Consider the following 17,057-nt stretch of genomic DNA (forward strand, 5'->3'; position numbering starts at 1 on the left):
ATTACTACGTGTTATAGATATGCAGCGTACGTGACAGTTTATACCGTAGATGTCAGTACACAAGATTTAAAGGAATTATAAAGTCCTTTGTTGACATCATTTCCACTGAAACAGGAAGTCAGGGCGGGACATATCGAGCTGCTCCGCCCCCTTTTTAAAAAGCCAATGGCATTTAGCTTACCTCACAGCCCGGGATAAACCTTACTTGACTGTTAGTACTGGATTTTTATAATGTTGGGGGCGGGACACTTCAGATTCTAGAGAGCGTTTTCTTGGACAGAAAATCTAATGAGAAACTGAAGTGCAGAATGATGTCATCAAAATTGTTGAACCGTATCGGCGTTAGAGAGAAAGCGTACATATTGAATGCGTATATCTATATTATCTATCTAAACGTGAATTCTGTCACTGTTTTGGCGAGCACTACTTTATAGATAACCTTAAGGCGAAGATATTCATATGAAAAGCCACAAAACATCCATTTTGATTCCATGGGGGCTTTATAACTGGTGAGGATTTTATGTCTACTCGCTCTCATCATTACATCATCTACACAGGTTTAACGCTAACGCTAGAACGATTTCACAGTGATCTCAGTACAACTGCACCCGTACAGATCAGGGAAACCACTCACCTCGTTCAGAATACTCTCTAAAGTCGGTGGCGTGTCAACTTGAGGGATGTCGAACTCTTTGTCGTCAATCTGCAACATGCGACAAAAAAAAGAAAAACAACAACAGTCGACTAATTAGAGTAATTCAAGAGGAGCCTTTAACTTCCACATAACCAAACTCAACTACTCTTTTTCCTTTAAGTACTCCTGAGATCAGACCTGGTGTTTTGGAGCTTTCTGTACCTGCCCCTTAGTGTTAAAGACATCAATAGGATACTATATCTGAAAAAAATAATTTGATATCCTCATTTTAATTGTATAGGTCATCACTTCCAGGAAAATGACAAGGAAGGTTTCAGAAGGAAATACGTCAACGGGATCAAATCACAGCTAAGGAGCTATTTCATAGGGGCTTTTAATGATATGTAATATTGGATCATTTTTTGGACTTGTGTGGATTTTACTTTCAGGACTTGTGTGAAAATCTGATGATGTTTTAGGTCATACTGATGTAGAAATGGGTTCACAAACTTTCAGGCAGCACTGTAGATGTGTTAAACGACAACAAACATAGCACATTTTGTATCAGACCACCCAATCTGTACGTGAGCAAAAATATTGGAACGTGTGACTGACAGGTGTTTCTTGTTACCCAGGTGTCTCCTGTTAGATTTATTGTGTAAACAGTAAATAGCTCTGAACCTATACTCTAGGTTTTAGCCTTCAGTTTAGCCTGTGAAGACCGCATTTTTTTTAAAATAATAATAAAAGAAAAAGATAAACCACCATGAAGATCAGAGAGCTGTCTATGGGAGAAAAGTAAGCCATTTTGAAGCTGAGAAAAGAGGGGAAAATCTATCAGAGGCATTGCACAAACATCATGCATGGCCAATACAACGATTTGGAGTCTCCTTAAAAAGAAAGAAACCACTAGTGTACTAACAACCAGACATGGATCCGGTCGGCCAAGGAGCACAACAACATCTGATGACACAAACACTGAAAGAGCTGTGAAGACGAAGACAAACCCAAAAACAACAGTCAGTGTCATCACCAACAACCTCCACAGGGCAGGGGTGAAGGTATCACAATCCACCGCTCGAGGAAGACTTCACCAGCAGAAATATAGAGACCAGACCACAAGACGCAAAGCAGTAAGAATCAGAAATCCAGATTAAAAGTCGCAAAGAAATACAGAGACGAGGATTTACATTTCTACAGAATGACAAGACCTCAACAAACTCACAAGCAAGAATAAAAGCTCTCTCAGCATTACAGTTCTCCATTACTGCTCACTAATACACTGCTGTAGTGCTGAAATACTCCATAAACTTCTACACACTGTTATACTTTCAGAATTTCATTCAGACATGAAACAGAAAGAAGCTTTGGGTGACTTCTGCATGGTCAGGGGTGTCTTTTCATCTACTATTTATTCCAATAAAAAGTCAAAGCCAGTGTGAGATTATTCCACTTTTCTGAGATCACTGATCCTGACTGAAGGAAACTACTGTACAGTTCTATCTAAGGATCCATAGACTTCCACACATGAAGACAAGACTGTAAAGCGGGACTGTAAACATATTCACTGTGTGTGTATATATATTTATATATATATATAAACGACAACTGCAGGATCAGCTGAGAGAGAGAGAGGGGGGAAGAAAAGACACTTACAGCATCTATTTCCATTAAATTGAGCTGTGAGGACGCCGACATCAGACTGCGAGTATCCGGTGACTCGGACATTATAAAAGCGTCCAACTGAATCTGATCTCACACTGAATTCAGATAAACACACACACGACATCAAATTATTCACGCTGATAAACAGCCGCACTCGCGGTTACATCCTTGTTTTTCCCGGAAGTGAAGCTGCGTTGCTTGGTGGACGTCCGTGCGTCACTTCCGGTTCGTGCTCGATAATTTTTTTTTTTTAATGTTATTTAGTTGTTGTTGTTTTTTTATATTAATTAATATACTGTAATTAGTATTAAATATCGTCAATGTTACGTATTAATTATAAATAATTATTACAACAAAAACATTATTACAACATAAATATTATTAAACAAAAACAGAAATAGCAACGGTTATTCACTTGTGTATTGCGTGGGTCAAAGTAGATTATATCATTTCTAGGCTATATATCATTAATAATTAATTATTAAAATCATATATTAATTATACAAAAATTATGCAAAAAAAAAAAACCCCAACAACAACCACACAGTTATTCCATCCATCCATCTTCTATACCGCTTTATCCTTTTCAGGGTCACGGGGAACCTGGAGCCTATCCCAGGGAGCATCGGGCACAAGGCGTGCCATCGGGTGCCAATCCATCGCAGGGCACACAATCACACACACATTCACACACCCATTCATACACTACGGACACTTTGGACATGCCAATCAGCCTACCATGCATGTCTTTGGACTGGGGGAGGAAACCGGAGTACCCGGAGGAACCCCCCGCTGCACAGGGAGAATATACAAACTCCGCACACACAGGGCCACGACGGGTGTCCAATTTCACCTTCAAGATATTTTTCAGAATATAATAAAAAATTCTTTTAAAAACTGGGACTAGCACTATTCCCTGTATGCTGATTGAGCAATACAACATCACTCCAGTAGATGCCGATAAAGCATAAAAGTCCTTGCTTAGAGTTCACCTGAAACACACAGAGCGAAATGAAATGGTCTGGGGAGCTTGGGGAGAATGAAACTACTGAAGGGATATGTCACCTCTGATCTCCAAACTGAACCAGAAACAAAAGGTGAAAAGTGAAAAGGATGGTATCAAAATTCATTACCTCTTAGGGGTACTGACAAACCTTTTAATCAAATGGCTGACTGTAATAATAAATAATAAAACGATTACAGTTTATCTTAAAAAAAAATCAATCATTTGTTTAAATCCACTAAAATACAGTTGAGGTCATAAGTTTACATACGCCTTTGCAGAATCTGCAAAATGTACATTTTTTTAATAAGAGGTAATAATAATTATTATTAATAATAATTAATAAATATCGTAAAAAATGCATTTTTTTAAATTTAATAATGCCCAGAATAATCGATTTCACATAACAGATGTTTACATATATTCCACAAAACACAATAATAACTGAATTTACACACATGAACAGTTCAAAAGTTTACACACACTTGATTTATAACACTGTGTGTTGTTACCTGGATCTGTTCCCGGCTCCTGCTTGGTTGGACTGAAAACCTGCACCCACACCTGGCCTTTCCGGATAAGATTGGACACCCCTGCTCTAGAGACTCTAGAGATAGAGGGGAAAAAATCCCAAGAGATCAGCAGTTTCTGAAATGCCATGCTCAAATGACTGAGATGTTTGATGTGAAACTGCACTTGGCTGATTGGACCAGAGCATGAATGTGCAGGTGGATGGTGAGTATAATATTAATCTTATATATCATGTGCTTGTATTAGGGAAGAAATGATTTCCATGAAAGCTTGTGTATGTGAGTGTAGCCCGAATAAGACTGAGGTGAACTCTCCAGCTGTCACCAGGCTCATATTTGTGTGCATGTGACTGGTGCTGCCCCGTCTGGAGTTCCCCCACCGGTTTACATGCCGTCTCGCTGTAGTTCCACGTACGTCTAAAGCTCGAGGGCGGACCGGGAGCCGTGACTCGAGCTGACCTTAAATCTGCGGGGTCGCGCGCAGGCAGGACACTCGTTACCGGTTCTGTGCGGGATCATGCGCTCGATATGGGGTTTGTTTGCGGTGGTGGCCGCGGCCACGTTCTACCTCTATGTGCTATCGGCTTTTCTGCCACCCGGACCGCCTCGCGCGCAACATCACGACCCCGCAGCCGGACCGGGAGCGCGTGAGGAGGACAGCGGTGCACATGAAGAGGAGCTCCGGTGAGCCGCAACGACACACTCAATAACATTATTTCATGCAAGTCACATTTTTGTTTGATACAATTTACTAATTGTAAATTTATCCGATTATTAATGGTGCCCCTGTGCGTCTTTTATCTCTCCAAGGATAAAACAGATCCAGATGATTACATCTGTAATGAATGAATACAAGCTGTGATTAGTCTAATAAATCATCTATAATCTAGAATAGTCTATAATATATAGTGGTGCAAATTGTGTGTGAGTGTAGCCATGACTGAAGTACACTACCGGTCAAAAATTTAGACACACTCATTCTTTATTTTAATTTTTCCACCTACATTTTTAGAGTAATAATAATAAAGTAATCAAAACTCTGGATCTGGAGTAACACAAATGGGACTATGGGAATTATGTTGTGATAAATAATCCCAAATAAATCAAAATAATTGAGTATTTTAGCATCTTCAAAGTAGACACTCTTTTTGTCTAGAATTTCCAGAAATGTATTCTTGGCGTTTTCTGAACTGATTTCTTGAGGAATTTCCCTGAGATGCTTTTTAAACAGTATTAAAGGAGTTCACACCGACGCTGGACTCTTATCGGCTGCTTTTCAGAATATTTCGCTCCGAGTCGTCCGTTTTAAAAAAATATTTTTTTGTAAATAAAATGTTAGTTTTCTAATGAAAGAAATGAACACGTCGGCACGATTATATTTTTGTCTACAACACCGATTTCACACATTTAATCACACACCTTCAGATCAAAAGCTTTTTAAGATCGTGAGAAACATTGCAGTCGAGTGTCCACAAACTTTTCACCGGTAGTGTATGTTTGAGATGCTCTGATGGTGGTGGGGTCACAGTGGGGGTTATTAATGTGTGTGTGTGTGTGTGTGTGTGTGTGTATAGGGTAAATGTTTTTAGGAATAGGCTCTAGAGGATTGATCATGGTGCACAGAGTTTGCATGTTCTCCGCATGCTTTGTGGGTTTCCTCCGGGTGCTCCAGTTTCCTCCCCCTGTCCAAAGACATGCATTGTAGGCTGATTGGCATTTCCAAATTGTCCATAGTGTGTGAATTTGTGTGTGAATGTGTGTGTGCGACTGTGCCCTGCAATGTGTTGGTACTTCATCCAGGATGTCCCCACCTTGTGCCCTGAGTTCCCTGGGATAGGTTCCAGGCTCCCCACGACCCTGTGTAGGATAAGCGGTACGGAAAATGGATGGATGAATAGACGGAATGATCACAAGTTAGAAGAATGAGTTACTTGTCCTATCCTTAAGACTATGCTTGTTTAGAAACACTTCTCTTCTCTAGGTCTCTTCATTTATTTATCTTCAGTAAGCACTTTATCCGAGTCAGGCCAATTCCAGGAACACTGGGCATGAGGCGGGAATACATGCTGGATGGGACACCAATCCATCACAGGACACAGAACAAAGATTAACACCCAGGGCAATTTAGTGTACTGTAACATATGTTTAAAATGAATCCTGGAGAACATGGAGGAAACCCATAGACACTGGGAGAACAGCACGCTGACTGACCAAATCTCAGGATCGAACTATAGACCCGGGGCTCTGAGGCGGCAATGCTTCCCATTGCACAACCATGCTGCCTGTTAGTTACTTGGTTGTTGGTGCAATATTCATACAGTAGTTGGTAATTAGAAAAATCTAAAAAATAAAAAAATATAAAAAATTATAATACCAACCTACCCAGGGTGTATTCCTGCCTCACAGCCAGTGTTCCTGGGATCCACTGTGAGCTTGAACAGGATAAAGTGGTTAAGTAAAGATGAATGAATAAAGGAATTCATGTATAATCCCATCCAGTAACAACATGGCTATTTATCACTTGTGACCAACATTTCCAACATTTCCCAGTTGACTTCTGAATTCTGACCAAAGCTTTTAATGCCACCTTCCTGTAGAAACACTCCACGTTATATGATGGACCCAATATTTACCGGTTTATGGAGTGGACTGTTGGGGACATAAACAGGCATGTCACTAGGGTGGTTTATCAGTCAACATTATACTGACTGGTGCATTATGAGGTCACAACTATGGAGGCCTGGAGCTCTGACACCGAGCATTGAGCGCACCCTTTTTAAAGACTCACAAAATGACTCTAAAACTTCCAGATAGCAGAGGAACGCTGCTCATCGTTACTTTATCCTCGATGACTCCCACCGTATTTTACACTCTCAGCTCAGGGAGTTTTCAGGTCACACTGCTGTGTGTCTTAGAGTAATACAACCCACTTCAAATTCCCCTAGGTTCTCCCAGACGACCAAAAACACATCAATCAGATGTCCTCGGTACGCCAGCGTACGACTTCAATGAGAATTCTGGGATTTATATTATTAATTATATGGAAGCTGAGATTATATATAGAGAGAAGGAGTTGTGAAGTGAGACTTCCTGGAACAGTGGCTCATTCCGGAAGTGTAAATGGCAGGAGAAAGTTTGCGTTAATTAGAGTAATGCAACTAAAGTATAATGAATACGTAATTGTACATAGGTTTGGTCTGGATATCTTCTAGACTTCTAGATTGTGCTAGAGAGTCTGGTATATTTGGGTAGTAAACGTACCTAAGAACTACTATTTTTTTTAAAAAAAAGGAAACTGATGATTAAATAGTCACATTTTCTGTCACTGTTTTGAAGAAAACTCTCTAAAAACTTTCAAAAACAGGTTGCTGTGAACATTTCCTAATCCAGTGACTAAAAATGTGTCGTGCTTTGCCATTCAAATGGTTGTGGTTTTTCCACCATAAAGAAATGTATAGAAGAATGTATACATGGAAATGCAGCCAAGCAGACTGCACAGAATACAATAAATATCATACTCTCTTTGCCAGTGGTTTTCACTGAAGGGTCTGTGAAGCAAAGCATAGTCAGTAGAAACCACAACCCATTTCTACCAAATTTGTTGTTATCACTGAGTTCTTTTTTCTTTGGTCATTTGAATTAAATGGATGAGAAACAAGCAAGCCTATAAACAATGCCAAATTGGACCTATCGTGATCGGTCAATGGAATGTCCAGGAATAAAAAGTTTTATACTGACAATATTTCCCTAATATTTGAACGGCTCATAATATGAAAGGAGGTCCATGGAATTTGTTTCATTTCTAGAGGAGTCCCTGGCTGCCACCCCAGGTGGAGGTTTTGGCGGAGCATCTCAGTGCTGACTTCCTGTTCGCACTGAGTAAAAAATCAAGGCCTATTTCATGTCTAAACTGGAACTGATGAGTACAACCTGCATGTACAGAGATCCTGTTGCACTTTTCTCAGGTCGGTTTAGTGTTTTCGCTGTTCTGATACGCCTGGTAAAATGGGTAAATTATACAGTGTTGTGTTCTTCAGGAAGAAGAGTTTAAGAATCCTGAAGCAGAGATCCAGGTCTGTTTTTTTTATTGGGGGCAGGAATCAGGGCAAACTGACTGACTGGACCTGCGTTTAAACCAGGAGCATTTCATTCATCATTTCATTGGCAAACTGCTGTAGAAGAAGCAGAATCAAACACTTCAGGATATGCTGTAAATGGAAAATAATCACATTACCCCGTTATTTTCCTGTAACAGATCACCCTATCTTGTTTTATTCCTTATATATTACAGTGAGGGAAAAAAGTATTTGATCCCCTGCTGATTTTGTACGTTTGCCCACTGACAAAGAAATGATCAGTCTATAATTTTAATGGTAGTTGTATTTGAACAGTGAGAGACAGAATAACAACAAAAAAATCCAGAAAAACGCATGTCAAAAATTTTATAAATTAATTTGCATTTTAATGAGGGAAAAAAGTATTTGACCCCCTCTCAATCAGAAAGATTTCTGGCTCCCAGGTGTCTTTTATACAGGTAACGAGCTGAGATTAGGAGCACACTCTTACAGGGAGTGCTCCTAATATCAGTTTGTTACCTGTATAAAAGACACCTGTCCACAGAAGCAATCAATCAGTCATATTCCAAACTCTCCACCATGGCCAAGACCAAAGAGCTCTCCAAGGATGTCAGGGACAAGATTGTAGACCTACACAAGTCTGGAATGGGCTACAAGACCATTGCCAAGCAGCTTGGTGAGAAGGGGACAACAGTTGGTGCGATTATTCGGAAATGGAAGAAGCACAAAAGAACTGTCAATCTCCCTCGGCCTGGGGCTCCATGCAAGATCTCACCTCGTGGAGTTGCATTGATCATGAGAACAGTGAGGAATCAGTCCAGAACTACACGGGAGGATCTTGTCAATGATCTCAAGCCAGCTGGGACCATAGTCACCAAGAAAACAATTGGTAACACACTACGCCGTGAAGGACTGAAATCCTGCAGCGCGCGCAAGGTCCGCTGCTCAAGAAAGCACATATACATGCCCGTCTGAAGTTTGCCAGTGAACATCTGAATGATTCAGAGGACAACTGGGTGAAAGCGTTGAGGTCAGATGAGACCAAAATGGAGCTCTTTGGCATCAACTCAACTCGCCGTGTTTGGAGGAGGAGGAATGCTGCCTATGACCCCTGGAACACCATCCCCACCATCAAACATGGAGGTGGAAACATTATGCTTTGGGGTTTTTTTTCTGCTAAGGGGACAGGACAACTTCACCGCATCAAAGGGACGATGGACGGGGCCATGTACCGTCAAATCTTGGGTGAAAACCTCCTTCCCTCAGACAGGGCATTGAAAATGGGTCGTGGATGGGTATTCCAGCATGACAGTGACCCAAAACACACGGCCAAGGCAACAAAGGAGTGGCTCAAGAAGAAGCACATTAAGGTCCTGGAGTGACCTAGGCAGTCTCCAGACCTTAATCCCATAGAAAATCTGTGGAGAGAGCTGAAGGTTCGAGTTGCCAAACGTCAGCCTTGAAACCTTAATGATTTGGAGAAGATCTGCAAAGAGGAGTGGGACAAAATCCCTCCTGAGATGTGTGCAAACCTGGTGGCCAACTACAAGAAACGTCTGACCTCTGTGATTGCCAACAAGGGTTTTTAAACCAAGTACTAAGTCATTTTTTGCAGAGGGGTCAAATACTTATTTCCCTCATTAAAATGCAAATCAATTTATAACATTTTTGATGTGCGTTTTTCTGGATTTTTTTGTTGTTATTCTGTCTCTCACTGTTCAAATAAATCTACCATTAAAATTATAGACTGATCATTTCTTTGTCAGTGGGTAAACATACAAAATCAGCAGGGGATCAAATACTTTTTTCCCTCACTGTATGTACAAACACAAACACTGCTAGTAATTTATTTGCTTAAATGTCTAAACTTCGATGGAAGGGCAGGCAGAAACAGGTGTGAGTGATAATTAGACGGCCGCTAAAGGTGAAGAATCAGGAGAGTGTGAGGACTTGGCAGGGTGATGTGAAACAGAGAAAGTGTTTTAGAAAGGCTAAGATCATTTCTTGCAGAACAAGCAGCTGGTCCAGCCTGAGTCTCGGCTTAATAAGGGTGCAAAAGTGCAAGATACACACACCATCCTTATCTATAGTTCAAGGAATTTCCCTTTAGATTGTGTGTCTTGTGTGTGTGAATATGTCTTAGTATGTGTGTGTTTGTGTAATCGGTATGGTATTGTGCAAGAAACTTAAAATGGATCTCGGTTCTCAGAGCCGTGTTTGCTCGTACTTGTTTCAGTCACTGCACATGTGCCACTTATTACGTTACACGTTAGTCATCCTGCGTACGGCATAAGCAAAATTAAATCCTCTGCTTCGGCCATATTTTGGCATAATCATAACAGTGCTCGAGTAACCAATGCCAGTAAGGGACATTGTTTATTAGCCAATGAGAGAGTGGTGAGGCCCAGTGCATTGTGGGCATGGCATGGAAACACATACTTGACTTGCGTCTTAAGTTTCAGGAGGTGTTTGTTAGTGCCAGGCTTGCGAGTACACGCTCATACTCACACAGCGGAGAGGGCACCATGCTATTTCAGTCTCACAGTTGTGTCATGTTTCATCTCTCTCCCTCCCTCACCAACGCTGACTTCACATATTTCTCAGATGTTGCTATGTGCTACATGTCCAGATGTCCTGTAATCACAGGTTCGTGCATTTTCCTTTTTTGTGTAATCTTATTTTAGATCTTAATTTCCTCTATGCTTCAACCCTGTCAGAGAACAGCACAGTCCTGAGTGAATTAAGTACTATAAAGCTGTAACAGAAGGTGTAACAGAGATCTTAGGTCATGTGACAGACTTTCACATCCTCTAGGTTACACTATGTATTAGTAAAGACTCTTTAATGGGATCAGTTCATGCTCAGTCATGCAATCGAGCCAATCATGTGGCAGCAGCGCAATGCACAATGCCATGAAGATACAGGTCAAGAGCTTCAGGTCATGTTCATATCAAACATCAGAATGGGGGGGGGACTTGACCATGGTGGGGTTGTTGGTGAGAGATGGGGTTGAGTATGTTTGAGTATTTCAGAAACAGCTGATCTCCTGGGATTTTCACACACAACAATCTCTAGTGTTTACACAGAATTGTGATAAAGGAAGAAAAAGCATCTAGTGTGCAGCAGTTCTTGTTGATGAGAGAGGTGAGAGGAGTATGGCAGGAAGACGACAGTAACTGAAATAAGCACTCTTTACAACCATGGTGAGAAGAAAAGCATTTCAGAACACAAATCACATCAAATGCTGAGCAGAAAAGCACATTGGGATCCATTCCTATCAGCCAACAGGAATCTGAGGCTACAGTGGTCCCAGGTGCTCTGAAACTGGGCAGATAAAGACTGGGAAAAGATCAAACCAAAGTTTTTTCCAATCCTTTTCTGTCCAGATTTACTAAGTGGCCGGTGAGTGTATAAAATTGTAATATTAAGGCTTTGAACTTTTATGGTCACCATGTATTATAGCGGTCAAGACACAAGCAGAAATGGTCAACACTGCGCAGCTCATGCTGGGGCCCACTATAGGCCTCACTGCGCAGCTCCATGCTGGGGCCCACTATAGGCCTCACTGCGCAGCTCCATGCTGGGGCCCATGCTGTCCCACTATAGGCCTCACTGCGCAGCTTTATGCTGGGGCCCGTGCTGTCCCACTATAGGCCTCACTGCGCAGCTCCATGAAGGGGCCCACTATAGGCCTCAGTGCGCAGCTCCATGCTGGAGCCCACTATAGGCCTCACTGCGCAGCTCCATGCTGGGGCCCACTATAGGCCTCACTGCACAGCTCCATGCTGGGGCCCACTATAGGCCTCACTGCACAGCTCCATGCTGGGGCCCACCATAGGCCTCACTGGAGCACAGCAACCAAGATAGAGCTTAATGCGGCTAATAGGCATGTAAACAGGAAGTGTTTATGACAAGACTGACATAATGCAGTCGATTAGTTTGCTTCCAAATAAAAAATATTCTCCATCAGGTTATCAAGAAATCGAGACGCTCGCAAAATTTGGCCAATGTGTGCAAACTGTTTCTGTTCAGTATTTTAAGCTTAACCATTCTGTTGATGAGTTCTCTCTGTCTTACTGTTGATGATTTCCCATCAGGTTGCATTTCCCATCAGACCTGGAGGAGCTGCGAGATCTGGCCGAGCTGCTCAAGTTTTATAAGCGGCAACACACAGGTTATGTGTTCGTGCTGTTCTGCAGTGCCTACCTCTACAAGCAGTCCTTTGCCATACCTGGCTCCTCCTTCCTGGTTAGTAGAACAGCAATCTTATACCTAAAAAGAAACTGTTCATTGGTGGTCCTGCATTATAAATCGGTTTTAGTCTTGTACCAGGTTTTAGCCTATATCTCCATTTAAACCTTTTAGGGTTTGACTATTTAAATAAAGATTTCCTAACTGGCAACTCCAAGCAGTTTCAGAGTTAACCTCAAACTAAATATAATATCAGTGGGACACAAATTCCACCCCAGCTGTGGAATAACTTCTTTAACTAAATAAAACTTCACTGTGGGTATTTTAATTCCAGAACATGCTGGCGGGGGCGCTGTTTGGTCCGTGGTACGGCCTCCTCATTGCCTGCACTCTCACCACAGTGGGCTCCCTTAACTGCTACCTGCTGTCCCGCACATTCGGTAAATGGCACGTCATCCGCTTCTTCCCTGAGAAAGTGGCCATGTTACAACAGAAGGTGAGAATGACACTGAATAGGTGTAAGGATACATCGAATAGGGGGTGGGTCACTACAGCAGTAGTTCTCGGTGTGGGCTTCATGAAGCGTAGCCGAGGGGTCTGTGGTTTTCTGATTTTGTTACAGCGTTGGAAATCACAACCCACCATTATCAAAGTAATTCTATTTATTATTGAGTCCTTACAGTTTTTAGAATTTGTGACTGCTAACTTGACCTAAATTGGTTTAATTCAAACCTAAATAACATAAAAACCAGTCGCCTATAAACAATGCAAACTTGGACCTGACAATCTGTTGATGGAAAGTTCAGGAAAAAAAAGCTCTATGGCTTCAATAAATAGCCCATATATTACTGTACACATTAAAATAATGAGCTTGATATTTGAAGAGATGGATTTTTGTTAATAAATTTATACTGAGGGGTCCATGGAATTTATTTTACAGTTAAAGGGGCCCCTGGCCGCAAGATTGAGATCCCCTGCACTGTTTTTAGGAGGAAATAGGGTAAATAAATCTAATGTGAAGAGTGTGTTGGTACAGATTTAAGTTATAGTTGTAATTTTGTTTGCTTGTCTGTATATCTATCTCTGGCTCGTTCTGTATGTCACTTCTTTTGCTCCTCTAATCTCTTGTTCTTCAGATCGTTTTTTCAGTGCTTTCCCCCCAAAACACAAATGTTTTCACGTGTTTAGCTAGCTAGCAAAACCAATACCTAGTGACTTGTTGTGTCCATGTACAGCTCTTTTTTTTAAACAGGCAAAATTCGCTCACCAAAGTATTGAAGATGTCTGATAAAATGGTCCATTGGGCATGGTGGTACAGTACATTAGGAAGTGTTGCCACTTCACAGCTGTAGGAACACTGGTTCAGAATGTTCATGTGGGTTTCCTCCAGGTCCTCCAGTTTCCTCCTGTCCAAAAACATGCAGGTATATGGATTGGCTATGTTAAATTGTGTGTGTTTGATACCCTGATATAGATTCACTGGTATCCCATCCGAGGTGAATTCTCCTGCCTTGTGTGTTTTTGAGACAGGCTTCCCATCAACTATGTCCTATCTATGACTAGGATAAAGTGTTTACCGAAGGTGAATGAATGAATGAATGAATGAGTGAAGGAATGAATGAGTTTCCAGGTTTGATTCCTGAACAGATTAGAAAGCACATATAAGAGAATGTATTTATTGTGCTCACTAGGCAGCGATCTTTCCTCACAGATCTGCTGTAGTGAAGTGCATTGTGGAGAATAGAACAGAATGTAACAGGATTTCCATTACCACAAAATTGCCTTAGCTGTGCTAATCAGCGTGTGCTTTTATTGCACTGAAAGGGTTTCAAATGGTGTACCACATTTACACTGTGGCTGAATAGATCTCTATCAGCAGAAAATGAATGCTAGATTATCATGCTTCTCTCTCACACTCTCTCTCTCTCTCTCTCTCTCTAACACTCTATATGTATATAAATGTCTCAGGTGGAAGAAAACAGGAGTAGTCTATTCTTCTTCCTGCTTTTCCTGCGCTTCTTTCCCATGACACCCAACTGGTTCTTGAATGTAACCTCTCCCATCCTCAACATCCCCATCCCCATGTTCTTCTTCTCTGTCCTTATTGGTGAGTGATAGATAGTAACTGGCCATGTGCAAGCAGTTCTCAGCCATAAATACTGAATAAGAGCAACGTGATTATGAATGCTAATGATGTTGAAGCTGCACGGAAGCTAAATGTAATATTATAAATGCTATATTATTTGCTATTAGCATCAAAATACTGGTATAGCCTAACCAGGTTAAGTTTAAGTTTGTGTCCAATGACCCTAAGCAATACTGGCAAAAATATTATTCAGACAGATATTGGTTATATCCACATTCTGAAAAGAATAAATATACCTATGCATAAATAATTATAATAGGAACACCTGTACACCTGCTCATTCATGCAGTATAAAATCAGCCAAACCTGTGGCAGCAGATACAGGGCAAGAGCTTCAGTTTATGTTCACGTCAAACATCAGAAAAACTTGACCGTGGCATGGTTGTTGGTGCCAAATGGGCTGGTTTGAGTATCTTCTAGGATGTTCACACAGAATAGTCTCTAGAATTCACAAAGAATGGTGCAGAAAACAAAAAACATCAGTGAGGGACAGTTCTGCGGGCAGAAATGCCTTGCTGATGAGAGCGGCTGGAGGAGAATGGCCAAACTGGTTTGAGTTGACAGAAAGTCTTGAATAACCACTCTTTATCGCCATGGTGACCAGAAAAGCATGTCAGAACAAGGCATTTCCGCCCTCAGAAAATCTCCCCCCCCCACTACTATTTTAACTTTGAGCAAATTTGTAATATTGACCATGTTAACTCCTTTGTACAAAAGCTCAGAATTTCCTTGAGTCTTATCCCTTCCACTGAAGCCTGTGTTTATGCGACACTGGAGGGATTTGATCTAACGTGGATCATCAGGTTTTACACGGACTTGAGGAGTCCATGCCACGTCGGGTCATTAAAGCAAAAACAGGACATACTAAATACTACAAAATTCTGAAAATGAAGCTGATAACATAATCTGTACGGAAAATCTTTGTATTAAATCAGAAAGGAATGAAAAAATAGAAGTCTTTTCAGTCGCGGCCTCAGACTTTTAGACCCCACTGTACATCTAATGCTAACTTTTGGGAGGAAATCATTTCCCAAATATCAGTAGTTATACAGATTACATCCTGCTTTCAAAGGGCTACTATTTCATAATCATATACTGCCGAATCTTTCTCCAGGTCTGATCCCCTACAACTTCATCTGCGTGAGGACGGGAGCCATCTTGTCGGAGATCACGTCACTGGACGACATCTTCTCCTGGGGAACTTTGCTGCAGCTTCTGCTTATAGCATGTGTGGCCCTGCTGCCCGGTGCCATCATCCGCCGCTACAGTCAGTCGCACCTCAAACTGGACAGCATGAAGCCCAACGGCCAGAGCAAACAGCTCAAAGAGATCAACCATCTCAAAACCAGATGACCTGCAGTAGATCAGGGATCTGCAGGAGCACAGCACTAAACTCAAGGTGATTCCTAGAAGCACTGCTTTGTTCAGACTAATGTTTAAATCCGGTATTGTCACAGCAGTTAGTTTTATATAAATGTTTAGCAATAGCCACTTTATAGCAGATTACCATTTCAAACGTTCAGTAAGAAAAGCTACTCTCCCACACAGCAAAAACAACAACTTACTATATATAAATCCTAACCATGGTCCTCATATGGTACATACTTAATCGATCATGCATTTACTGCCTGAAAAAACCTAGCTCATTATTTATATTTGTTATAATTAATCTGAATATTTCCACAGGCTAATCCTACAGAAAAAGACACATACCTGGCAACCCTGGTTTAAATGATATATACACCGATCAGCCATAACATCCATCCATCCATCCATCCATCTTCAACCGCTTACTCCTTTTCTGGGTCGTGGGGAACCTGGAGCCTATCCCAGGGAGCATCGGGCACAAGGCGGGGTACACCCTGGACAGGGTGCCAGTCCATCGCAGGGCACACAATCACACACACATTCACACACCCATTCATACACTACGGACACTTTAGACACGCCAATCAGCCTACCATGCATGTCTTTGGACTGGGGGAGGAAACCGGAGTACCCAGAGGAAACCCCCGCAGCACGGGGAGAACATGGCCATAACGTTAAAACCAATATTTTTGTGGACCTAATATTGTGTAGGTTTTCCTTGTGCTGCCAAAGCAGCTCTGACCCATCTAGGCATGGACTCCACAAGACCAAGGTGTGCTGTACGATCTGCCACCAAGACATTTGCAGCAGATCCTGTAAGTTGTGAGGTAGGGCCTCCATGGATTGGATTTGTTTGTCCAGCACATCTTAGAGATGCTCGATTGGTTTGAGATCTGGGGAATTTGGAGGCCAAGTCAACACCTTGAACCCTATGTGATGTTCCTCAAACCGTTCCTGAAGAGTTTTTGCAGTGTGGCAGGAGCATTATCCTGCTGAAAGAGGCCACTGACGCTAAGGAATACCAGTGCCAGGAAGGGGTGTACTCAGTCTGCAACAGTGTTTAGGTAGGAGGTGCGTGTCAAAGTAACATCCACATGTATGCCAGGACCCACGGTTTCCCAGAAGAACATTTCCAGCCCAGAGCATCACACTGCCTCCACCAGTTTGCCTTCATCCCATAGTGCATCCTTAAAGTGGTGATAGAGAGTGACAAAGACAGGAACTGAACAGAGTGCTGAATATGTACACATACATGTACATATACAACACACAACAGTAGTAATAAATCGGTGCTTGGATCCGATGTTCAATAATTACCTCAGGTCACGAGCTGATTCAGGTGTATAGCAGGGAAATCACTAAACTCTGCAGTGCTGTGGTTCAGCGGGACGAAGAAGAATGTAGGAAAACTAGTGTAGGGATTTTAGTAGAAACTGTCTTTAAT

At 41.7% G+C, this 17,057-nt stretch overlaps 2 protein-coding genes across 3 annotated transcripts in view; one reads left to right on the forward strand and one right to left on the reverse strand.

The window, feature by feature from the left end:
• Positions 1-3,235, reverse strand: part of vps8 (VPS8 subunit of CORVET complex) — a 117,778-nt gene extending 114,543 nt beyond the window's left edge. For both annotated transcript variants that reach the window (XM_053616103.1, XM_053616102.1), the window contains exons 1-2: positions 2,291-3,235; positions 635-703 (exon numbers count right to left, since the gene is read on the reverse strand). In XM_053616103.1, coding sequence (XP_053472078.1) covers positions 635-703; positions 2,291-2,362 — 141 coding nt within the window. In that variant the 5' untranslated portion in view covers positions 2,363-3,235. The remainder of the gene's footprint in view (positions 1-634; positions 704-2,290) is intronic.
• Positions 3,236-4,043: 808 nt separating this feature from the next.
• Positions 4,044-16,836, forward strand: tmem41ab (transmembrane protein 41ab). Its single transcript, XM_053614988.1, has 6 exons — positions 4,044-4,516; positions 12,006-12,156; positions 12,434-12,595; positions 14,068-14,206; positions 15,360-15,644; positions 15,932-16,836. Exons 1-5 carry the CDS (start codon positions 4,350-4,352, stop codon positions 15,596-15,598), a joined length of 858 nt encoding a protein of 285 aa, XP_053470963.1. The 5' UTR covers positions 4,044-4,349; the 3' UTR covers positions 15,599-15,644; positions 15,932-16,836.
• Positions 16,837-17,057: the final 221 nt, after the last annotated feature.

Source organism: Ictalurus furcatus, chromosome 26, assembly GCF_023375685.1.
Source record: "Ictalurus furcatus strain D&B chromosome 26, Billie_1.0, whole genome shotgun sequence".
In the NCBI taxonomy this organism is placed as follows: Eukaryota; Metazoa; Chordata; class Actinopteri; order Siluriformes; family Ictaluridae; genus Ictalurus; species Ictalurus furcatus.